General features: G+C 41.2%; 1 protein-coding gene across 5 annotated transcripts in view; it reads left to right on the top strand.

The window, feature by feature from the left end:
• LOC122973454 (semaphorin-4B-like) overlaps positions 1–25,792 on the top strand; it is a 54,540-nt gene that overhangs the window by 22,926 nt on the left and 5,822 nt on the right. For all 5 annotated transcript variants that reach the window (XM_044341094.1, XM_044341036.1, XM_044341175.1 and 2 more), the window contains exons 3-13: positions 13,286–13,446; positions 13,795–13,857; positions 14,618–14,716; positions 16,633–16,744; positions 17,233–17,349; positions 17,891–18,048; positions 21,810–21,991; positions 22,571–22,721; positions 23,293–23,503; positions 23,762–23,877; positions 25,365–25,522. In XM_044341094.1, the coding sequence (XP_044197029.1) occupies positions 13,286–13,446; positions 13,795–13,857; positions 14,618–14,716; positions 16,633–16,744; positions 17,233–17,349; positions 17,891–18,048; positions 21,810–21,991; positions 22,571–22,721; positions 23,293–23,503; positions 23,762–23,877; positions 25,365–25,522 (1,528 nt within the window). The remainder of the gene's footprint in view (positions 1–13,285; positions 13,447–13,794; positions 13,858–14,617; positions 14,717–16,632; positions 16,745–17,232; positions 17,350–17,890; positions 18,049–21,809; positions 21,992–22,570; positions 22,722–23,292; positions 23,504–23,761; positions 23,878–25,364; positions 25,523–25,792) is intronic.

Here is a 25,792-nt window from a genome sequence, read left to right as displayed (position 1 = left end):
TGGAAAAGTGGAGTCGCTGGTACTGCTTGTGCCATTTTGCTTCTTTGTGTCAAAATAGGGAAAGTTTTCCACTTGTGGAGGACTTGTTTGACCATTTGAACACAGCCTCCCTCTTTCATTTGTTCAACCACCTTTTTTAAAAAGGTTGAAGTTGTGATATTTACGCTTATCCAAAAACTTGTTGATATCCAGGTGTGTTTCTCCTTCTGACCAGAAATGTGGGCTTTTCTTTTTGGCATGCATCTCCACCCCAGCCTTGCAAACTGTTGGCTGGTTGGTTTGTTTACAACACACAGAGCTGACCAAAGAAGTGACCGTGACCATGTCCAAAGAATGCTCCTAAAAACAGAATAATTTCAACATATCCCACGTGCCTTAATCGGAAAATCCTACATTTGGAATAAGGCCTTATTCAGAATATTGTCATATTTGGAATAATAGTGTAATAGTGGGCATGTAAACAGTCAGTGAGAGAAAGAACATAGTGGCATTTGTTTGTGTGTGTGTGTTCACTCCAAGCTCCTTCTGTCTGCTTCCGTGAGCCACCTGTCCACTACAGACATAGAGTTAAACTGTAATGAATGAATGAAAAGGAGAAATGAGGAGGAGGAGGAAAATGAAAGAGAAACTAAGAGCGTCTGTCTCAACAGTAAATCATCTGTTTAGTGTTTGATGGTTGTTTTATTTCTGCTTTAGAACGTAACCACCGTGAAACAATCAGAAAATAAAGTTTTATTTCTCTCATTCACGGGTTTTGTTCTCGCCACGGCCGCACTCGCTCTACTTGCTTGACCACCACCACTCTCTAGCTCGCTTGCTCGCACTCTCTCTCTCTGTTTCTCTCGGCTTTTTTAAAATGAGTCGGGAAGCTGACAGCAAAGCCTAACTTTACTTTTACCGTTATCAAACGAAGAGAAATGTCCTCCCCTCGTCCTAAACTGTATACCCATGACTCTGATTGGCAGTTGATTGGCCAATCAGCTTGCCCTGCATAAACTTTTACTGGCCCTGGGCCATTGGTTTTGTCAGACCCTGTATTTTATGACCATCAGCTAGCTTAACGTTAGCTTCAGTGACCACTGGTAAGATGGCAATGTCGACCTCAAATTGTCAGAGTAACAGAGCGTTATTGGGATTAGGAACTGTAATGTAATTACTGAATTTCAAATTGTAATCCCTTACACCACTTGTTACTGAAAAAAGTAATCACATTACTGTAACTAGTTATAAAGTAATAATGTGTGTGTTTACTGTTTTAATGTTAGCGACAGCTCAGTTGGATTAGGGTAAGTTTACGCTCTAGCAACCGAGATAGTGTTACGTTTATCAAACGCGTTGGTTATTTCTCATACTAAAAGCCTTTTCTCTTGTAACCATGAAGTAAGATGTAAACAGTAGAATAAATCCTATTTGCTTGTCTAAGTTTGTAAAATAAGCAGCTAAACAGTGTTGCGTTACACAAGAATTACACAAACATCTTACATTTTTACTTATCATACAACTATACATTTTGCAAATTCCAAACTAAATAACATAATTAAGGGCGATGTTGAGCAAACTCAACAAACACAGCTGTATTAAGTGTGAAGCTGCCTACAGTGTATCCACAGAGACAAGTTGCCTGCAGGTCCACATGCACACATGCCAACTTGCTAGCACTCGCACTTCTAACCTCTCATAAATACATGCAATTATAATTATGTTCCCTGAGGATGTTTTTTAAAGATTAGATGCCACTTCGCACACTTTGTGTGTTGATGGGGCAGAAATAAAAGTCAGAACATGTTACTCCTCACAGTTGATGAGCAAATAAAGTTTTTGGGAATAGTAACTTTTGCAGAACATAGTCTTGACTGGACCCTCTAAAGAAGTTCCTTTTTGCTACTAGTTGACCTCTTGGTAATATTCAGCTGAGTGTAACCGTTTATCTCACATATATAAACTTAATGTCTCTCCTGGTGAATCCACTGATTGAATGGAAGACCTTCCTGCACCTGACTTAATCATTGCATGTAATTACTCCTCACACACTGCAGCTCTCCTCTTATTATGATAACTGTGGACTAAGCTTTCATAATTTAAGGACATGGCTCTTTTTTTTTCTTGTTGTTTTTTTTTACTAATTGTTCAGCTGACAGCTTTTTGGAAATTGATTGATGCATTATGGGAGCTTGTGACAAATAAGGTATCTGTTTGGATGCAGCTCACAGGGGAAATTGACTGCTTATCAGGGATGTCTCAATAAACACTTATTTTTTAATATCTTGCATTGTAGCTGTTATAAAATTCTACATAGCTAACAAATTGCTTCTTAAAATGATCTCTCTGGTTCCTACAATTTGTTTGTCCCCTGTCCTTATGTCTGTTTTGCAAAACCACTCATACAGGTAAGCATACTGATCCAGCCACAACCAAAGTGTAGGCTTCTGGGGATGAAAGAGTGTGTTGGCTCCTGTTTACATTACCTGTCTGAATTTGAAGTTCCTCGCTCTGAAAACAACAACCTGATGCTTGTTTTCCTCACTTCTCAGCCGACACGGTGAGGCGTCACGCTGTAATTCACGTGCACCATCTCAAATTAGCATCGCTCATACCCAAGGACAACCTTTCACATACTTGAGCCATTTAACTTGTTTCTCAAAGCACTAAATGGATTAAATTGGCCCAAGGCTGGTTCCCAGGAACCGTTTTTTTTTTTTTGCAAACCACTGATTTCTTTTTTTTCTTTCTTTCTTCTTTTTGCTTTACTGCACATAACATTCATACTATAAATTTCATTTATTTTGACATCAGTGGTTAGCAATTGAGATGTTCTCAAGTGGTGATGATACGGTGTAGAAAATCTTATTTAAATGTCACTGACACTGATTGTAAACTATTCATTAACACTGCAGCTTTGAGTAAACAGGATCTGCTGCATCACTTACATGCTAAATGTTTCGTATATAAAGTAGACTATATTCAACCCGCGCCATTGATGCAAAACATGTAAAGCAGGTCACCCTTTTAAAAACTTCATTGTGGTTTGAGTAGTCTGTAAGAAAAGGGGGTCCCGGGCTGTTTTCTAGAGAGAAGACCCTTGCCTCAACATGGCCCTTTTCCTGGACAGGCACCCCTTTTTCTTTTTGTCCTTCTTCCCTCTCCCCTCACTCCTTTCTTCTCTCCTAATGAGCAGGCTAATCTCTCATGTGTAGTGAGTGGAGGTTTTTTGTGGTTGCTGCAGTGGGAGAGCTTGTCTGTTTTTCATTACGGCTCTTGTGCAGAGAGGCAGCACAAAGGATCACGGGACTTGAAGCTGTAAGCATTGGTTATGTGGCATGTATCCCTGTTAGTTATCAGGAACTTCTCAGGCAGGATGTTACCGTCTTTCTCATTTTTCTTGTTCTTTCACTTGGAACAAGAAGTAGTAATTCAGGTTTTGCACTTAATAAGAACAGTTTACATTAATGAGCAGGTTAGACTGGCAAGCTCACTTGATCTTTGTTGTTTTGGGTTTTTTTTTTCAGATTTTACTGTAGTTCATGAACTGTATACTGAATTGTATTTCACTCTGTTATTGCTGTGTGTTCCTGGCCAACTCTGGTGAGATAACAAGATATAAAAAGATATCTTCAGACAAAGCCAGGCTAGCTGTTTGCCCTGTTTCCAGCCTTTATGCTAACGTAAGCTAACAGGCTGCTGGCTGGCTGTAGCCTTAACGGAAAAACATGAGAGAGGTATCAATTTTCTCATCTAACTCTCAGCAAGTAACCCAATAAGCGTACCCACCAAAGCGTTGAACTATTCTCCTAACTATCAATTACATTAATGCCAGTGTAGTTAAGTTTTATATTTAATCCCATTTAGTTGTAATCAGTATTGTTTATTTTAATCTGGTGTTTATGTGTAAATGTTCTTGAACTTTTAGTGGTTAGAGGCAGGTTATGCCTATTTTTCTTCCACCATGAAAGGGAGATTTAAAGCCGTATGTGTTGGTAATTGTATAAAATCAGTCAGTCCTGTGTTATATTGCAGGTAGCTTTGATTTGAATCTTTTATTTAATTAATTTCTGCTCTTATATAATGATTGACATAATGACAGGTGACCTGGAAGAGAGAAGATGCCAGATTTCAAACCCACAACAACACATGTAAGCATTCAGAGACTCAGATATGAAGTATGAAGTATGTATCACTGTATGTGTAACAAGTTAACTTTGGAAATCAAGAAGGAACATTTATTATCTTAACTTCTCATAGGCTGCTAGTATCAGAGAGAACAAATCAAAATGGCCCTTTAAGCCAAGCATGCTGCGTACGCTCGGTGTACTCTGTGTCCTTTCCCGTTTACGTTTGGTTTATGTTCGGCGAATATTGTGCGCTTTCTCTCATGCATGCTAATCCAATGACCTTGGCAGTGTGTGGATCGCAGTGCAGAAACGGAGGAGGGGCAGCGAGAGGGGGGTCAGACCAAATACTCATGAGGTTTTAGACATGCTCCGATGCCCACCTAAAACCCAGCAAGGACACGCCCACTGAGCCTGAAAGAAAAGCGGCCTGTGGCTTCCAGCAGAGGTGGCACTCACAAGTGCCTGCATATAACCATAACAGCCACAACAATGGGGCATAATTACAGCACATCAACTCCGTCTGTTTCAGATGCTTTAATGGCTTCATCACTTGCACGCTCCAGGGAATGTACAGAAAAGTTCAGTCCTTACAGATTTCGATCAGGATCATTTGATTTGAAGAAAATGGCAAGCAGAGAGAAATAACAGTGTAGCTGTTAATTAAGATGGACAGAGAGGAATGTGAGGTTAGAGTGTTTTTAAGTGTTTTTTGGATTGCTGTGATGCAGTTTAGATCTGTGAAAAACAAAAATGTTTGTTTCATTGCTATTAGCATTTTGCAGCATTGATTTTTCATAGTTTTAAAGTTGCGGTGACAGAAAAACAAACAACATAACGTTATACTACGACACACAAACAAATGCTTTTTGTCACACGTCAGCAACCATAAGGTGTTCCTTTAACACCTTATTTTCATGCTTTGTTCTCTCATGCACTAAAAACCAGGAAGCAAGTTGCAATATTTTTCTGCGTAACAAACTGCATTTCAAACTCTGAAAAGGTTTATTTTCTTTGTAATCGAGAAGTGGTAACGCTAGAATAAGTAGCATCAAAAGCTGACTCATTTAATGTTTTGATAAGCTGATTTAATACACTACAAAAACTAGCATGTGCTCACACATTTCTTTTAGGGAACACGTCAGGTTTCACATTTGAGTTCAGGCAGAAGTGAAATAGTTAAAAGCAGCCATCTCATGTATCTTTCATTAAGAGTCAGAACTTTCCGGATTCAGTTCCAGCATGTTAATACACTCCACATGCCTCTTATTACTACTTGTGGGTGTGTGAGAAAAGAGAGACTGAGGTGTGTGTCCTTGTGAGGCCGGCAGGATTTATATGGTAGATAGATGAAGCTCAGGGATTCAGTTAGACACAGATTTAGTAAAAATCCTGGGTTTTTTGTTGTTGTTTTTTTTATAAAAAGTGGCTTCATTTTTTTATTTGATGTAATGACAACTGACCGTGTAGGTGTAGCGCTCATGGATTCATGAGTAAACTGTCATCCTGATCAGTATGAATGACACCTGTTAACAGAGATAAAGTTGGATCATCTTCTTAAAGCATGAGAGCAGAATTACCTTTATGAGCCCAAATATGGAGGCTAACGCAGCAGGTGTGGGGAACCTGAGCTCACCAGGCTCCAGATGACAATATGACTGCAGGAAATAAATTTGACAATAGAATGGCGAGAGTGAATGCTTACAGCCGCTGGACTGAAGAGGAGTGTGTAAGAAAATCCATTAGCAAGGAGCGTAAACCAATGTGCTTGACCACTTCTCGTCCTCGGTTACGACAGATGACTAGAGCAGGAGACTCAGCGCGACTCCAGCCTGCTCTTCTCATCAAGGGCCTCTCCAGAGACACACACACACACACACACACACACACACACACACACACACACACACACAGAGGGTAGAGGGTTGTGTCTGTATGCTGAGGTAACACTTAAAACACTTCAGCACATGCCCGTCCAAAGTGAGTGCACTTAGTAAACGGCAAAGCAGCTCCACCGGTGCCCTAAAAATTGTCAAGTGTGCGAACTAAAAAAAAATGGCTGTAGAGATGTATCGAGGTGTACTTTAATTGGATTCTAGCTGTAGCATAAACATTCTGCCAACATATGCAAGCCAGCTGGATTTAGATGTTTGCATTGCCAACACATGACATTTTTTTCTCTTTAAGTCCACTTGGCTGAGGCATATATATATTGTCCATAGAGCCAATCTATCTTGGTGTGTGTGTGTGTGTGTGTGTGTGTGTGTGTGCGTGTACAAGAACATCACCACCAAAATGAAGAAAAACATTTTGTTAGCTCAAACTTGAGCACAGCACGATCAGCGAGGGGGCTGAATTTGTTTATATCAAACTCCTATGACGTCTTCTGTCTTTCGTCAGTAGAGAGAGAGAGCGGGTAGGAGTAAGATAGGGAGAAGTTGAAGAGACATGTATGACACGCACAGGCACGTCTGTTTTGAATTGTCAGTGAGGAAATTATACCAACTATCCGTCTCTCTCTGTATGTTTGAATAACTCACTCAGATACCACACAGTGTCTCCCTCTCTCTGTCTCACTGAGCTAATAGCCAGGATTTTGTAAGCTTTCAGCTGTGATAGACCACTGCACTCCATAGCTCTGCTGCTTTGAACGTCGGGTGGGTGCGTGCCAATCCAGAGTGCACCAAGATGACACCTAAGAGCCAATAATTACAGAGCAGCGCATCATGTCTGTGTCAGCCTCTTGTTCTCTGCTTTTAGAGCTATGCAGGGTTTTATGCATTGACCTCATCCTTGGTATATGTGTGCTGGGGAGATGTTTTTTGTTTTTTTTGTTTTTTTCATACAGTATTTCAGGGCTTATACACTACAGTACACAGCTATTTGGCATTATGCACAGTTTCCTTCAAACCTCAGTTATTTCATGGTTTTCTGTTGTTGCCCTGATGTGTTTCTGCACATGTAACCGTGTGGAACCATGACACCTTTTTGCTGCATAATCCACACACACACACACATAGCAAGAACTGGACTTACACACCGTCAGGCTCTGCTTATTATCTGCAAGGTGCAGCCGTCTCTCTGTATGATGTGTGCACACTCAAATAAGAACAGACACACACACACACACACACACACAAAGTTGCAGCAAAGCCGCCATCATTCCCAGTGATTACAAACGACGCAACACATCTGTGAGCTGGATGTCTGGCCTTACAGATATTGTAGATGTCACACTTTCTGAAATAGATTCAGTGCTGTCAGCTCAGTAAAGTCTGATTTTCTCTGCCCTGCTTTTGTCTTTGTTTGGATCTGTTTATTTTTGTCTGTTATCAGTGGCCAGTTCAGTAAACACAGAGTGAACTGGTTAAAATGGAAATGTAATATGTGAAATCTTCTTCCCTGATGCTCCCCATCTGACACCCCGTACTCCTCTAACCCCGTCTGCCTCCTCATTAGAGCTCTGTGTCCTCTAATTGTGCAGACAAACAGTGTTTCTGTGCTGACTTGGGCTGCTATCGGTTGCCAGTAGCCAGTAGCGACAATAAAATAACCATCACTTTGCCCAAATATCAGGAGGAGCAGTGCTGTGATGACCTTGACGTGACTTCTGTCGGCGTCTGTCAGGAGCTCCAGTGCCGCTATCAAGTCCATTGTCAAATCACGTCAAACAGAGAGCCTTGAAGCTGTGCACTGTTGTGTAGCTTCGGCGGGGCAGAGATAGATAGTTTTTGGATAAATTTGCGTCTTGCATGTAAGAAATGCAGATCCTGGTGTGAGATTAATATGAACTGCGCTGCACTCGCCTTTTCCTTTGAGTTTCCTCAGCCTGGCTGCAAGCAAACCCCTTTGTCCCCGTTGCCCCCTCGCCTTGTGACTTGGCTCATGCTGCTTTAGTAAATCTGGGGCATGTTTACAGTCGGGCCTTTTTTAGGAGTGTCTTGGCAGGCGTGCACCTACCAACCAGCCAATCAATCGCCCCACCCTGCCTTGCTGCCAAAGCACTGGCATGTATTTTATTTCCCAGCGACAATGTGTGCAAGCTGGCACCCTCTGATGATATCTTAGTTACCTCACTGGTGAGTAAGCACACACCAAACACACTCAGCTGTGATGTGAACGAAGGGATTAAGAGGCATGTAAATCTGAATTGGTGTCACTGTGCTACTCTGGAGGTCTGGTCTCTCAACACTGTTAGACTCCAACATTTATTTTAATCTTAAAGTCAATAATATGTAAAGATTTGTTTTTGAAAAATGATTTTATTCATGTGTGTGTGACATTAATTTTATTGACCTTCAAGAACATTCATTTTATATCTGCATGCTACATCACAGCCATTTTTCTGTTCGTCTCAGGGTCTTTGTGCTTCTGTTAAAGGAGTAGTTTCACATATCAGGAAATAAACATTCGCTTTCTCATAGAATGGAAGATAACATTGACGCCACCCTCATATCTATTCATTCAATATGAAACTGCAGCCTTTCTTATTATGTGCTTGACTATTTTTTGCTTTCTTCAGCCTGTCTTGCAAAAACATTCTGTCTCCCAGCAAACAATAAGTTGCATTATCAGTAAGGTGGCTCATACTGACACTAGCATCTGTAGGCAGGAAATGTTATGTACCAAACATATGGATGGCAGTTCCGACAATCAATGTATTCAGTACAGCCAGAATTGGAGATTTTAGGTCCCTTTTTAAAGGCACAGATACAAGACTTCTCCTCATGTATCTCCGTTTTAAATTCGGTAAGTTTGTAGATGCTTATTGTGTGTGCACAGAATTAGTCTGACTTCTCTCACCATACAGCAAACAGCGCTGTGATCACAGAGACAGCTGCTCTCTGAAATCCTCAGTAATCTGATTGGTTCCTGCCATCTTTACCTCAAGTGACTTAAAAGAAAAAACATCTTGACGAAGATTAAATACGTCAAAATTGAATTTTGCCTAATTAATTGCTGAGAGGATATTCTGCTCCAGTGGAGAAAAAAAAAACACTTGCATTCAGCACTTGAATGTTAGTATTTTGTGCAGACCCTGTTCTTACAACTGTAAACTGTCCTCAAATTATGCCACTGGACTCAAATTTGGGCCATTGTCTAATCTCTTGTGCAGCCTGCCACGGTGATGTAGCGTTCATAAGCATGGAGAGTTTAAGCAAATGTACTCAGTTTGACTTCCAGGCCTTAGAAACCTGTAGTAATGACTAATTCAGCATGTTAGCACTGGCAATAAAGCAGCCATATTGATGCTAGGTGTGATGTGATGAGCATTAGCAGAGGTTGAGGGCCCGGCTCGGTGACAGCCAGCTGATTAAACAGGCAGGTGATGAATGGACCTGGAGCCTGGCTGTGAAATGACCTGCAGTTGCTGCCGCTCTCTGTGGATGCCCGGCATTCTGCTGCAAGCATGTCAAAACACACAAATGATCTGCTGCATCAAAAAGTGCAAGAAATCTCCCAAAGAAGCTTCTGTGGATGATTCAAAAAAGAAAGGAAGAGCCTTGGTTTTCTGTTTGAAATCACTGCGGCTTGACAGAGCACTGACGTTTGTTACTGCTTGACCTTCTGCTCTTATCAAAAAGCCATCTCGGAGTGCTTTGAAAAATAACATTTTTTCCCCGGTCTGCATGTTTCTTCATAGGTCAACATCTCGATCCAATCTTCCCAGTTACCACTACTCCCACTCAGTACCCCGACCTCAACATCCCCCCTCCTCCTCCCGCTAAGTAGCCTCTTCCTGCTCTCTGAGTAAAAGTTTCATGAGTTTGCTCTCCTCCGCTCGTTATTCCATTGTCTGTCTAAGAGGATGTCACTGTGATTTATGTCAGAGAGTTTTAATATGCTGAGGGAAGGCTGTTTTCGGTTCCAGTGAATGGCCAAAACCCAGGGGAGCTGTGACAGTCAAGCTATAATATGTCCCCCTGTTGAGAGCAGGGATGGCTCTCCTTTGTCTGCCAACTGCAGGGTCCGCTGGGACTCGGTATAGCTCTCTTTATGAGCATTTAGGGAAAAAAAAATTTAACAGACTTAATATACCTCGAAATAAAACCTGTTTTTCCCCTCTTGACATAGAAAAACGTATTTTGTTCCTCGTCCGGAATAAACTAAGGATGACAATAGGAAGTCTTTTTATTTTGTATCCCCTCCCCTGATTTTAATGACAGGCCCTTTTCTTCATTGACTCCAGATGTCACAACGTTTTAAACAGAATGAGGGTTGTTGATCTGGAGAGGGCCAACGATTTGATTTTGGACAAGATGTGGCTTGTGCAGCTGGGTTTCACTCCCATAAGGGGAGAGACGATCATCTGCCAAAGTGCCTTGAGTGTTAGATGAACCATTTGTTTGCGAGCATCTTGGAAAGTTTAAGTCGAGGGTTGTAAACATTTATTGCAGTTTACTGGCTCCATTTGCATTATGGTCCAATGCATCACCTGGAGTGTTGGAGATAAACGTGCTGCTGATGTCTCCTCTTATTGTCAGAAGTCTCTACATTTGAATTCAGTTTGCTGGTTGTACATGCGGAAAAGCTGTAAAGGTTTAACTACAGCAAATAATAGTGTTTACGACCCCAGATACGAGCCAGTAATCTTATTTGGGCAAGCAAGCAAATGGAGTCCGTGACCCCCAGCATTTTGGCACAGAGAGCACATCAAGTGTATTTAATATGTTTGGAGTGGGAGGCAATAGATAAACATTTACAAAGATGGTCAAAAACTGCAAGTATATATATAAGCAATGGATGCACAAATATTTGATTGCATGTATCCCGTGTCTTTAGTGAACTCACTGTTACATTCCTGCAAAGATAGAAAATTGTTAGTCTTGTTAAAAGATATCATAACATTAATAACATCGACCCAACCAAACACAGGCGGAGCCCGAACACGGCTGTTGTCTCTCCAGGGGTCAAAATCTTGAAGGCTCTGAATAAACTATTTTCCAGGACTACTTGGATCGTGTGTTAGCTTTTATATTGGATGTTTTTGAGTATCACACAACTGAAAAGTGAGCTATTGTCAGAATTCTGGTCTGTTAGAAAAACTGCCTGAAAAAATCAATCCAAACCTCTGGAAACTCCACTTTGACGGTTAAAAAAAAAAAAGCTGCTGCTGATGCCACTGTAGAGGATCGTGTGATGCTAAGGGAAATGCTATAAAAGGAGCAATGTGTGCATTAAATCTGTACTTCATCACAAGAACTATATTGGGCTGCAAGGAGGGGGCGATGTGGGGAAAAAAAAGTAACTCCTTTGACTTATGGCCCACTGGTAAAGCCATCCATCTGAAGAGGGCTGGCAAGCAGCAGAATTAGAGATTTAGATTGGTGTAGAAGAGGCGTTTACCCCGCTGCCAGTACAGAGCAGGGTAGAGAGAGAGCTGGCCAGCGCAGGAAAGTGTGGACGTGGCTCATTGCTGTACGTATGACATGTCCTCATGGAGCTACAGTAGCTGCTGGCTGCCGCTGTGCAAGAGGAATAAACTGAGAGGACAGTCGCCTCCAGGAGTGACAGTTACAGAAATAATATGCCCAATGAGAGTTTCCCGCTGTGTATCATGAATTGATTTGGCTAAAAATCACCACCGTGTGTTGTGCTATAGTTGGATGTAATCTGATGTCTGTCCACTTGTTCTCGTTTCCGTGATGTGTGGCTCTCTGTGAAACCTCAACAGAGTTTCCCAGATTTTCTTGGAGTCCTGAAAATAGTGAAACAAGAGTTCTGGTGTTGTTGGAATTACTCGGCTGATTTTTACATTGGTGTTTGAATTCAAAAAGCCAAAGCAAATGAGCGGTGGTCATTTTGTGATGAATTTTGGTGGCCTTCATGTTAAACAAGGTTAATGGTAGGGGTAGCTATCTTGGAGTAATCCATGAATGCTCCCATGAAATGTAATGTAGTAGAATTTTCATCATATTATGATCTGAGGGCACATCCACACGCCTGACTTGTCTTAATACCTGTGAATCTCAGTTTTTTACATTTTATTTTGCTGATTGGTTGATTAGCCTGACGAATCAAACCCACAGAATGCTACATAAGCTAATGTTTTCAGTTCATATCTGTGTATTGGTCAAAGAAACAATAAATTTCTTGGCATTTAAGTTTGTTGAAGGAGTTACTTTGATGTGGGGCTGCAACTAATCATTATTTTTATCATAAATTAATCTGATAAGTATTTTCTCAATTAAATGTTTGGTCTAACATTAGAAAACTTAGAAATGTCCATCCCAGCTCCAGTTGTCTTGTTTTGTCCAAACAGTCCAAACCCCAAAGAGATTCAGTTTGCTGCTTCTTCTTGATTTTACATCGAAGTTAAGTCTTGCATTTGAGAACTTGGAACCAGTGAATTTTTTGGCATTTTTGCTTTAAAAAATTGCTGAGACGATTTATTGATTTTCTCTCAATTGACTGATATTTGCAGATCCACTATGATGTTGTGTTTGAGCGCTGAATTTCAGGCATGTTGGGCCCTCCTGAAGGTAGCAGAAACACTGAATAGTTGCACTCCTGTGTGGATGTTTGAATGAGAAGTCAAGAGACCAATGACTCTGCTGTTATCCATGAAAAAAAGTTCCTTGTTTCAGGCTTTTAAATCAGAGGAAGTTTGGAAATGAGGTTATGTCAGCAACTAGATTACATTAGTTTTTAGCATCAATAAAGGGCTAAATCAGAATGCAACAAGGTGTTTTTTCTGGTGTTGTAAATTGTCACCATTGTGAGTAAATATGAAAAGCTTGTATACTGTAGTTTGCAGTGCATATTTTCAACACCACAGACTAATCATCTTGTCAGTTACAGTGTTTCATATCTAATAACAGTAATGGCAATGTTTTAATTTCCAATAATACAATGAAATTTTGAAGCCATTGAACTCTTGGGCTATGTTAACCAAAATGACTCCTTGACATGCAGTTAAATTCCTGAGACTGGAAACTATGTCTTTCTTTCCAGCATTCATTCAAACAAGTGAATGCAAACTCCCTCAAGAAGGCAAGAAACTTGGCAGGATTGTAACATAGTAATTTATCAACTTGTTAAGTGAGCACATTTGTGTTCTTGTGCTTCCAGCATCAGGACATGTTCTTTACCAATCTGTTTCTCCTGTCTGTGCTGTCCTGCTATGTGATAATGATCTCCTGTGTGTGTGTGTGTGTGTGTTTTCTTGCTGTTTCCAGATGCAAAGGAGAGATCAGCCAAGAGATTCTCTGTGGACGGCGTCTTCAATTACACCTCTCTGCTGCTCAGCCAGGAGGACGACATGCTGTACGTTGGAGCCAGGGAGGCACTGTTTGCCCTCAGCCTCTCCGACATCAGCAAGACCAAGCTGCAGAAGAACGTGAGTATGTCGAAAAATGCCAAAACGGATTATGAGAGTCAGAAATTGCAATGCAGGTCTTGAGCCTGATTTGCTGGTTCACCTGGCTGCTTGGAAATGTGGAAAAGTGGGCAGGCAGATAATTCAGAGCTCTGGATCCCATCAAAAAGTCTGTAATATTGTGGTTTATATTCAGTTAAATGCAAAATGTAGCAGTTAACTTGACTCTACATGTTGTTTGTTGCATGTAAGAGGTACTCCCTACACATTTTTATATTAAAGAAACAGTCCTCCTCCAGAGATGTAGTAGAATCAGCATGGTTCCTGGTATTTCACATGACTTATTCAGGGTTTCTTTTTCATCTTCAGCTGACGTGGGGCACTCCTGCTGGAAAGAGAGAGGAGTGCAGCTTCAAAGGAAAGAACCTAGAGGTGAGAGGCACCTTAACTGCTCCAGCGAAACAGGAAATAATAAAAAATACCTCCGAAAAATACTTCACAATATCAAAAGCATGATTTTATTTTTGTTCTTTTAGGATTGAAGAGGCAAAGATAGATTTATTTATATGTTAATGTGGCAGATGAAGTTAATTAGGTTTGAAGAAGGAACACCTTAAGCTACCAAGTATCACCTTCATCCTCTGGTGAAGCATCGCTGTCTTCCCTCAATCGTTTCACCAGCGTTGTGAGAAGATATAAAGAGCATCGAGTTCTGTGTCGACAAACCTTTCCACCAGTTACAAATAGATTCATCAAGTGTGAGGGCTCTCTGGGAAATTGCCCTATTTTTTTTTTTTTTTTTTTTATGCGCTGCCTCTTTCTGTCTCTCTGTTACCTTGTTGTCATGCCAGCTGTTGTATCCCTAGGCGACAAGCCCCGCTAATCTGTGTACTGCACAACTCAGGTCTGTGTATTACAGAAAGCTCCACCAGGCAACCGCTGTGTGAAGTCGGAGGTTTTCCCAACAGTGTCTCAGAAAAGAGATCACCTTTTTGTTTTGCACAGTTTCTATCGGACAGTATTTGTGTTTCTGAAAGATTTAGGCATGATTGCGAGTATTTCAGGCACAAATTTTAAAGAAACAGAACAGAGCTCTCAAGAAAAATACCACTTCTTATACTGCATATTGAGTTGTTAAGATTTTCTAGTGGATTCCTATACCTTACACTCTCTCCATTTATTTCTTATCCAGACTGATTGCTTCAATTACATCAAAATTCTTCTGCGGCTGAATAGCACTCATCTCTACGTGTGCGGCACCTACGCCTTCAGTCCAATCTGCGCCTACATAGTAAGTAATGACTTCTCAATTTATGTATTGTTCACCTCCAACAGTTGATTTTTCTCCTGTAAGTCTTGATTTTTATGTCTCTCCTCTTCTCTCACTTGCGTGGCTTTGAATTTTTATATATTTTTTTTGGTGTTCTTGTAGAATCAAGCTCTTTTATCCACCATGTCAGTATTGGATCTGTTGTTATCCAAGCGTAACCAAATCCTGCTGAGGCACTTTAGCCAGACAAGTCAACAGGGGGTACAAGAGCTGTGTGGTTTCCAGCAGTAGATCTGTTTATCTAGCTGAGGAGGACATCAGGAGTGATGGTAACCGGTAGCAGGATGACATTGATTTCAGTGATAGGGGGCAATCGAGCTTGGCCTCAGCTCGGCTCTTAAAGTGGGGCATTAAACTCTCCCCTTTGACGTCAGAGTGAAGGAATAACACTGAAGATGACTTGGCAGGACTTTTGGGCCTGAACTGGGATTCCATGCAGCTCTGAGGCCAGTTGGTTTGAGTGAACACTCGTCATGTTGACGGTCTCCAGAGCTGTGTGTGTGTGTGTGTGTGTGTGTGTGTGTGTGTGTGTGTGTGTGTGTGTGTGTGTGTGTGTGTGTGTGTGTGTGTGTGTGTGTGTGTGTGTGTGGGAGACTCACTGATATGCATAATGTTAACATTAATAAATGTTTTATTTTTATAGCTCTTCTCAAAACAGTCTCAAAGATTTTTACGGCCAGCTTATCAGGACACTGAAGCCAAGAAGATACTCTAAACAATCAAATGACAGACATGAATTAAAACGAGTCCCAAGTAGAACAACAACCTATTATAATGATGAAGTTTGTGAAGATTTTCCAGGCAATGTAGACACTCTATACTGTCCTGCTGTTCGATTTGAATGTTAGTAAATGGATGTACGTAATTACGGTTTCTGCCAATTGCATACATAAATTAAGGGATAGGTTCCCGTTTTTTTAGATTTATCCTAATGCAATACTCACAATGGGTCAAGCTCCCCTGATATTGGATCCTATACTGAAATGATTAGTCAATTAGTCAAATGAAACAGAAAAGTAATCAGCAACAGTATTAAACAAAATGTTTAAAAATTGCTGCTTTTCTTTGTTTTATATCATTGTAAATTGAATATCTTGAAATTTTGACTGTCGATCGGACAAAACAAGTCATCCGAAGACGTCACCTACACTTCCTATAATGCAACACTGGACAGAAGTGCCTTTTGTGAGACCCTCCCTTCCTGGTAACATCTGTTGAACTCCCTGTCCACCGTTTGTGACCCAGACTTTCTGTTAAAAAGCCCAACCCCAAGATCACTCAAGTGATGTCATTTTGAGGTATTTTCTCAGACTTGATGAAGCTCCTCCAGAGCCAAAAAAGACATTATACAACTGTTTTCACAGGCTCTGTATTGACCTACATACTGTAGCTCTGCCAATGTGCTTTAGCAAACATCTAAAGAATGGTCTATGGGTCTGTTGCCCTTTGATTGACAGTGTCTGAAAATCCAGTTTTCATTATCAGTGAAATTCTGTTATGAAGTAGATCCAACAGCCTGCCAGAAGACATACTTACTGTTAATGAAAGTAGTTTGAAAGAAGCAAATTTAACTTCTATTAAACCAGATCAATAAGCCTGGCAGGTTTAGATTTTTCATTACAATGCACCAGCCTTAGATCTGCTATAAGTTTTAATTATGTCTCTATTAAAATAATACCTTCAGTATACCATGTACTAGAGCCTAGAGACTAAACAGAACTACTGCATGTGTAAAGTGACCGAACTCTCAAAAAGTCAGCTCTATCTGTGTATTGTAAGGAAAAAGTGGAGAGAATGAACTTTAGCTCACTCTTACTTTAAGTAGAATTTAATTGGCCTGTGCCTGAGGGACATTTGCTGTTTGTGTCTGTCTCCAGAACACGTCAACATTCACGCTGGAGAGAGATGAAGTGGGTGAGGTTGTGATGGAAGATGGGCGCAGTCGGTGCCCCTTTAATCCAGAGTACAAATCCACTGCCATCATTGTTGGTATGTAGTAACAGAAAGATTTTTTTTTTTTTTTTTTGCTTCTTCCTTCCTTCGTGCCATTTTAAACATCTGGCTTGCAAAGAACAAAGTATTATTATTGGCCTCCATCTGGGAAGAGACTCTGAAAACAAGCTCAGCTGTTTCCGAAACTACTTTTGATGTTTGTTGCAACTTTGATTCAGTAATGAATCATGATGTGCCTGCTAATGTTGTTTGCCTGCATAAATAGCCGGACACCAACAGACACTGCTTGTGTTCAACTTCTTTAACAAGCAATTAGTAAATAATTGAGCGGGATATGAGTGGGAGAAATGATTTGTCTAATCCCTCACTCAGTCTGTCTTGTTATGATGCTGACAGCACAATTTAAACCACTACTGGCAATCTATTGCAGTTAATAAAAGGCCACAGCAAAAAAAAAAAATCTTTGTAGCATTATGATGTAGTATTATGTTAAGTTTAACTTGAAATATCTTGTTTTCTTTCAGATGGTGAGTTATACACTGGCACTGTGAGCAACTTCCAGGGGAATGAACCGGTCATCTACAAGAGTTTGGGTCAGGGAACTGCACTGAAGACAGAAAACTCTTTAAAATGGCTGCAAGGTAAAATCCATTTACCCCATCAGACTGTTTTTTTTTTCCTCTACACATCCTCCATTATGTACCCAACAGAGCAGATAAGCTCCAAAAAGTAGCAATCATTAGAGAGGCACAGTCGCTAATGCAGACCGAGAGCAAAGACAAGTTCTCTTAGATTGCGGGCGCCCAGTCCTATCAGTCGCTGCACATGCACATCAAAACAGCCTCAGCTGGCTGCCACTGGTTTTGCCAGAGTAAAGCCGCACTTTGTGCACAATTAAGACCTCTCTTGTCTTTTGATCTCTAGGTAATACATGCAGAGTGCTCCTGATGAGACATCTGAGTACAATTATACAGAGGATGCTGTTTCCTCTACTCTTCCAGGGTTGTATGACACAGCTCTACTGTGTAGACTCTGACTTCTTTCCAGATTTACAGTATGATGATGAGTTTTTAGACTGAACAAAACTGAAAAAAATAGTTCCTTTGAAAAATGATAAATGTGTTACATGCTGGATACAGCAGTCGAGTTGCGTCTCACCACATGTGTTTTGATTTTTGACAGATCCAGTCTTTGTCGGCTCCGCTTACATCGAGGAGAGTCAGCCAATAGGCAACCCCGTGGGAGACGACGACAAGATTTACTTCTTCTTTAGTGAGGCGGGAAAAGAATTCGACTTCTTTGACAACACCATAGTGTCGAGGATCGCTCGCGTGTGTAAGGTAAGACACCTGGGGCTGGGGTGAGGTCATTTCATGAGACGGCCACGCAAAAAGCAAGAGGCAAAGCAGGGCTGGAGCTTCCTCTCCTTAATCCTGATACAATTACCTCAAAACAAGGCGGGACGCTCCCATGTCAAAGCATGTTTGGTAACATTGAACTCTGTCATGCCCATGTAGACACAATGGAAATTTGTCAATAGTGCGTTAAAGCTTCTTGTATTTGACAACATGTTTTCAACAGATTTGGTTTCCTCTTGCCTGAATCATCCTCTCCTCCCTCCCTCCTCTTTTCTGTGCAATGTCATCTCCCCCTCTCCTTCCATCTCCCTCACAATGTCAGCTGCACTCGTCCATCCCTCCAGCTCTTTGCCTTTCTCCACCAGCGCTTTGAGCTTTGCAGGCATTATTAGTATTCAAGGGTGTTTCGCAGCAATATGAAATGCTTTTTCCACTCAACTGTATGGCCTGTTTTTGCTGGAGGCAAAGCGTGCAAACTGTAGCAACCGCAGAATTCACTTTTATCATTTAATTTGTCGACGTCATTCATCTCCCCTCCCCCTCCTGGAGAGTTTAGTTCGGTCGATCACCCTGAATAATCAGCACCAGACTTTATCCCTTTTCACCTGTCATCAGATCAATTAAATGGCTATGAAGCCGCTTGATATACATGGACTCAGCATCCGTCCCTAACTGATGCCTCTTGTTCATGGAGGCATTAATGTGAGTAATCGTGGGGACAGCATGTAATCTTAAGTGACAGCTTAATGACTTAGTCCTGCTAGGCTTTGGCACTCTGTGTTGCGACACCTCTCGCAGCCAGCGGAGCACCTCCTGGATTCTATATATGGAAATCATTGACAGAAAGGCCCCCAGACTGTGGCAACTTGCTGCAGATGAACTGTGCAATAGAGACAGAAGAATGGCTTTCTCTGCTCTATAAAGCGCCTTTATTTCACTGGAATGCAGCAGCCCCCTTTTTCCTGACTGACATCTTTTCAGATGCTGCTCTGTGGCAGTACAGTAAGTGTTGCAGGTGGTTTATTCTCCACTTTACTGGGTAAATGCTTAAGGACATTAACGAATCAATGCGTAGGATGGTGCATAACATTTCTACTTTCTATTTTCCTGTCAAGTGTCTGCAGAAGAAATGCATTTGTAGTTTGCTGAGGGCTTCTGTCTCAATCTTGTGCAAATTATTGTGTTGCAAATTTCATTTATTCTCCTCAAAACTCCTCAAACATCAGTTTGTTGCAAGTGAGCAACTGATGCCTTGAAGATCTGAATTGCTGCAGGCTAACATGCAAAGCTATTACCATTTTCACTTTTTTTTAAATTTCTCAGAATAGTGCATCACATTCAAGCACACACCCTGTGTACTCCTTCAGTGAGCAGAAAGTGCTGAACTCAGATCTGAGTTAAGTAACACCGAGGTATGAAGGCCCCTCCCTGTTAGCGGGCTCAGTATCTGTAACTGACAGAAAACACACACTCCATTTTCCCCTCTATGTACCAGGCAAGACCAGATATGTTTAAATGTGGTTTTATTTTAATATTTGAAACATCTCGTAGTAGTGTGTAGTTTAATCTTGCTACCTTTTATAAAGAGGGCAAGCTTCTTGCAAGATGAGATAAATCAAAGTCTCTTCACTTTTTTCATGGTGTTCTAACTACTGTTTTACTTGGGTTTGCCAAGTAATTCTGCTTCCGAGTTGTTTTCTCTCCCCCTTCCCCAGCTGTCCCCCTCCCTTCTTCCACTCCCTCTTTCTTTTGTTTATTCAGGTGTGTGCACACTGAAGGCTGTGGAAAGCAGGCAGATCACAATGTGTGGCACCACTTTTCTTTGCCTCTTGTTCATCTACTTCTCTACTTAAAAAGCAAGGAATCCGAAACGTGAAGTTTGCATAAAACAAAAGAGTGGTGTAATACAGCACGAAGGAGCGAGCGTATTTTTGCACGGCAGCTCTCGGGTCAGGGGAGTGGTCGATGCGATTGAAAGTACAAACTGCGCAGCGGAGCACAGCAACAATGACAGCGGACAGCTGAGAGAGCAGGAATTTGTTCATTTGTTTGTTTTATATTTATTATGTCATTATGCGGACAGGCTACCACCACCACCACCTCAGCCTTGTAATTGGCTCCCAGGCTCCACATCAGTCCCAACAGGTTTCACCTCAACATGGAGCGAGATGATTGTTTATGTGTAACACAGAGGAGGGAATGGAAGTAGTTATAGTTTTTACATTTTATCATCTCTTCAAGGATGATTCACTCCTCGTGCTGATATGTGGGAGTTGTTCAGGGTTTTTGAGGCTGTGTTGCAGGGATAGTTTGGATCTGAGGCAGCAAACTGTCTTGAGATTGGGTGAGACCAGTTGTTTTGGTCATGTTCTTCCTCCTCCTCCTCCTCCTCCCTCTCTCCCCCTTCTCCTCTTTCTCCTCTGTTTTCTAACTTGCTTGCTGTATTTGGGAGGAGTTTCTTTTGGTGTGTGTGTTCATGAGCTCTTTGATAATTACTAGTCCTAGCAAAGCTGTCTGATAACTGTTTATGTGAATATTTTTGGACAGCTTGAAAGGAGAGTGAATGCCTCCGCTATATCTTAGAGGAGAAGTGAGACATGAACCGCTGATCCATCTCCTCTCCTTCAAAGAGCAACTGATATACAGTACTGCACCAATGCATCTCTTTTGTCTTTGTCCTTTTGTATTTCGGTATAAATACACCACACATACTATGCTGCACAAGGATTTTAACACTTTGAATTTCACCACAACATTGAATTCCTTGTTTATTGTGATTATTTGTCCATCCTGTTTCCTCAAATAGAGTCCGGGGCTGTCCAAGCCACTTTCACAATCATCTATTTGACCTCAACAGCACCCTCTAAAGCACAGGAAGGGGATTGCAGCTATGATACAACACTAGGACTACTGATGGTCTCTCTAACTTATAGTAACAGCTTGCTAAGTGCATTATATTAAAGTCATTCTGTTACCAAGATCTAAATCAGTTTCTGTCTGATAAGCTTGCTTTTGGAAATCAAGTAATGTTCCTACTTACTGATAACCACAGCAATAAGTCATCTATTCTTACTCAAATGAGATGTGGTCTTCATTTTGTTTTTTTTTATTTTTTTTGCATGCTCATTTGTTTGTTTTTGTTTTTGGACACCACTTTTTTAACCCAAATTTTAAAAAAGAAAACAATTCTCAGTATCTTTTCTTCTTGTTGTATATCCAGACCATCCCTCCCCAGGAGCTGATGCCTGGCATAGGTCGGGTGTGGCCCACAGAGGCCTTGCCTACACAACTTTCTTTTTTTTATGGGACTCCTAGTCTGTTGTCCAGAGCTGACTCAGAGGCCACAGACTCTGCCTAACATTTATTTTTCAGCTGGAAAGCTTCTCCTGTCACTCTTCCCCCTCATCACAGACTCCCTCTGACCTCACCATTTGCTCTCTCCGCACCGTCTTTCCATCCTCTCTTATCACTGGATCATCAATGGTCATGTGCGTCAGCCTCTGCTCAGCCGATGAGACTTAGTTTGCACTGTAGAAGCGCTTGTCATGACTCAAACCCAGTGATTCCTCCCCTTCCAGAGAAACCGGAGACTGACTTTAAAATCTTCATTGAGTCATATCCGACTCCTTCACCCTGTTTTGGGTTTAGAGTAATTGAAAATAGTGCATGTATGCTCTGCCAACAAAAAACTGTCTAAATGGTTGGACAATAAAAATAACTTCCATGACATACTGTGTTTTCAGGGTGATAAGGGAGGTGAGCGTGTACTGCAGAAGAAATGGACCACCTTCCTGAAGGCCCAGCTCCTGTGTTCCCTCCCTGACGACGGCTTCCCCTTCAACATCATCCAAGACATGTTCGTCCTGAAGCCCATGGGAGACAGCTGGGAGAGCACCGTCTTTTACGGCGTCTTCACATCCCAGTGGTGAGAGACGAACGGAGGGATTTGTTCAGATCACTTAGCTGAGACCACGCTGACATATAGGCACTTTATTGAGTTTGGGTTATGTTACAGTTTATGTTCATGAACACACACAAACACACAAAAAAAGACACACACACACACACACACACACAGCTCACACGCACCACCTAGAGCCGGTTTTTCTTTAATATCTGCACTCCAACTTGGCAAGTTGCCTTTTCTTACTTGGCTCCTCTGAATTTAGAGCAGCTGTAATGAGCTTAAACACTAACACACGCTCATGCAACCCCAATGTCTAATTAATGTATCAACAAAATAAAGGTTTTAATATGGAAATCATTCAAGCGCCCACTCTACAACTGTTCTCCAGTGAGAAGTTGCTCCCTTTTTATAAAATGACAACTGCAGAAAGGCTGGATTGGGTAAAAATGACATCATGCTGTAATAAAATAGGCACAAGTGTGTGGCTACTTATTTAAATGCTTTTATTTTTATATGTCAAACAAATGTGGAGTATTAGACACTAGACACACAGCATCTACGGGGACAAATAAAAACATCTATTTTTCTTGTCTATAGGTATAAAGGAGCATCAGGCAGCTCAGCGGTGTGCGCCTTCACCATGGCACAGGTGGAGAGAGCCTTCAGCGGACGCTACAGAGAGGTCAACAGAGAGACACAGCAGTGGTACACGTACAATCACCCTGTACCAGAGCCGCGGCCCGGGGCGGTGAGTGCTGCAGACAATATCCTGTGACAAAAAAAAAAAACAAATACAGCTCAACTTGTTTTGTCTGTGCAACTGTTCATTCAACCCGTATCAATCTAAAGTCAAAAGAAGGTTGTTCTCTTACTTAACATAACAGATAAAAATATCAATTTCCACCCCAGATATCTATTTTTTCATCACATGTATGAACACTATATATTCATATTATTATCAATTCTAGGTTAAAAACCTGCAGCAAAACATACATAGTTGTATCTGTAGACAGATGTTAAATTAGTGCTCAACTAGAGCTTGATGTGAGATGATGCCCTGTCTTTATTTATTTTGTTTGTTTGTCTTGTTGATGATCTGCTTAACGTTTCATCGGTCCTCCCCAAACACAGTAGTATGGGAGGTTATGAAATATCTCTTTAGTTCAGTATTTGTTTGCCATTATTGCGCACCGTTACACACTTTTAAGTGTTATTTACCTAATAATCATGCTTACCTTTGCTCACGGTGTCTATGTATTTCCAGGACTATTCGAATAAGCAGCAACTCATTTTTTACTTCTAATTTACTCCCCACACAGTGCGTGACCAACCACGCCAGGCAAATGGGAATCCAGTCATCTTTGCACATGCCTGATAAAGTGCTCAATTTTGTCAAGGACCATTTCCTGATGGACAGTGTGATCCGCAGCACTCCCCTGCTGCTGAAACGCAGTGTGCGCTACACACAGATCGCCGTGCACAAGATCCAGGGCATGGAGAGGGCCTACGATGTGCTCTTCATTGGAACAGGTATAGTTCATTAAACAACAGCTCATTGTGGGTATTCATGTAATTTTTGAGGGGAAAATCTTTAAAAGGAAAAACATACCACGTACATTCCCACCCAACATTCATTTGTGTGTAAGAACAAGTCAAACAACCTGCAGTTATGATTTGTGATTTAATAACAGTAGATGTTGGTTCTTTTGCTTCCACAAACTCTACCCTGCCTTCAATAAAACTCACTTAAACTGTCACATCCTCTGTGTCTTCCTCTATGTGCTCCAGATGATGGAAAGCTTCACAAGGCCATCAATGCCAATGACAAGATGCACATCATAGAGGAGATGATTCTCTTTCCTGACCCTCAGCCTGTGCAACACATCGAACTTGATCCTCAGAGGGTAAATCATAACTTTCTCATCACATTTTATGCATAACCAAGAAAATAATATAAAAAATACAATTTTACAGCTTAAAGCTGGAGTGTGGGACTTTTGTCTCCCCCCTCTGGCAGTGAGAGTAAAGGGGGGGCTCGGCACTAAGAGAGGGTAAAAACAGATATGTTTTGACGGTCCACCAGCCCAAAAACATATTTTTTGACGGCCCACTGGAACACCGGGATTTGACCCAAAACAATGTGCCCGATAGCCAGTACACCACTGGCCATAACCTACTGTTGTGGCTGTAAAACAGAGGATAAATTGTTCTGAGTGTCACACAACCCCCACGAAATTACTCATTTCACCATCAGAATTTGATCTATTCGTTCCGATAACATTGGAAAGTCTAGAAGAGCCGCATGATTAACAGCCAAGCACGGGAATGTCACCCCGACATGAGATTTAAAAACTCTGTATACTGTGAAATACAGAGAGATTTATCTGGCAGTGATAGGCTTAATCAGCATTGTGTGAACTCATATGGCAAGGGCTTGAATGTAACGGACATTCATTTATATATAAAAGTTACACACTGCAGGTTCAATAACCATCCATAATGATTATTGTCATATTGGTTTGTGTCAGTTTTTACTTATGTTACATCATGTTTACTTATTTTATATAAATGTAATAAAAATGTGTAGGAGCTAGATTTACCAGAGCTCAATCTGGCTACAGACATTTTCTTTCCACGGGGACCATTCCATTGAGTTTTCATGTGAGTTATAGCACCATCTGGAAGAGAGTTTATGATCCTCTCTGGCATTTTACCCGGAGCTAAATTTCATTACCTTTCTCTGTTTTATTACATAATGGCCTCTCCCAGGACCAAAGCAGCCAAACTGCAATCTTATCTAAGATTATGTAACTCTAATAAAGTCCAATATACTTTTTTGAGTATATTCTTGGCTCCAAATAGGGATATGAAAGACTAAGACGTTATCCACATGATGTCTGTCTAATATACTGCGAGATACGGTGGCCTAAATATAGACTGCTCTTTTTCAAACACAGGGTGCATGGTGCATTAGCATCAATGTCACATTAATGGTAAAAGTGGGTTTGTAGACTTGCTGTTACTTGCTACACAATGATTAGCAATAGACATGTACCATCTGAATAGTGTTGATTATGCAAAAAAAAAAAAAGAAAAAAATTTAAGACAATACCATGTAGCAGCCACTGCCTTTGTGTATGTGGTTACCATGTGTGTTTGACCACAGTCAAATGACTCGGCTGGCATCAAGTAAGAGAACATCTGGCGAGTTAGATCTTTGTTTAGGTTATATTGTTCTGTTTATCTGAAGTAATTGTCTTAGCGTGGTTTCCCTTTTTGAAATCAAAAATCCTTAACCTAAAGCAGAAGGAAGCTGTTCTGCCCTGCGCTCAGGTACTTTTTGATGAGAAATGTGTATCGCACAGACTCACACATGTTTTCTCCCCTGCAGGGTTTGCTGTTCGTGTCCTCCTACTCTGGGCTGGTGGAAGTTCCTGTGGCCAACTGCTCTAACTACCTGAGCTGTGGGGAGTGTGTGTTGTCCAGAGACCCCTACTGTGCCTGGACCGGGCGGCTATGTCAGGATGTCAGGATGGCTCCACCTGACAGGTGAGAGCTCACATACATATACAGTACATGGCCATGAATAAACTCAGTGGTATAGTTTACACATACACTGCAACCCTGGAGCAAAGAAACTCTCATTCCTTAAAGCTCACTTTTAATTTGTTCATCAGCACACAGTCAATATGGCTGTATTTAATTGTTTTCATACACGATTTCTTATGTTTTATGTTCCTTTTTTTTTAACAAAAGCTCCTTCTATAACCACTGAGAAATAAGTAAATGAACAGAAACATGCTTTACACGGCCATAATC

Source organism: Thunnus albacares, chromosome 1 (genome assembly GCF_914725855.1).
Source record: "Thunnus albacares chromosome 1, fThuAlb1.1, whole genome shotgun sequence".
NCBI classification, from domain to species: Eukaryota; Metazoa; Chordata; class Actinopteri; order Scombriformes; family Scombridae; genus Thunnus; species Thunnus albacares.
This window is presented reverse-complemented; position numbering and strand designations above follow the sequence as displayed.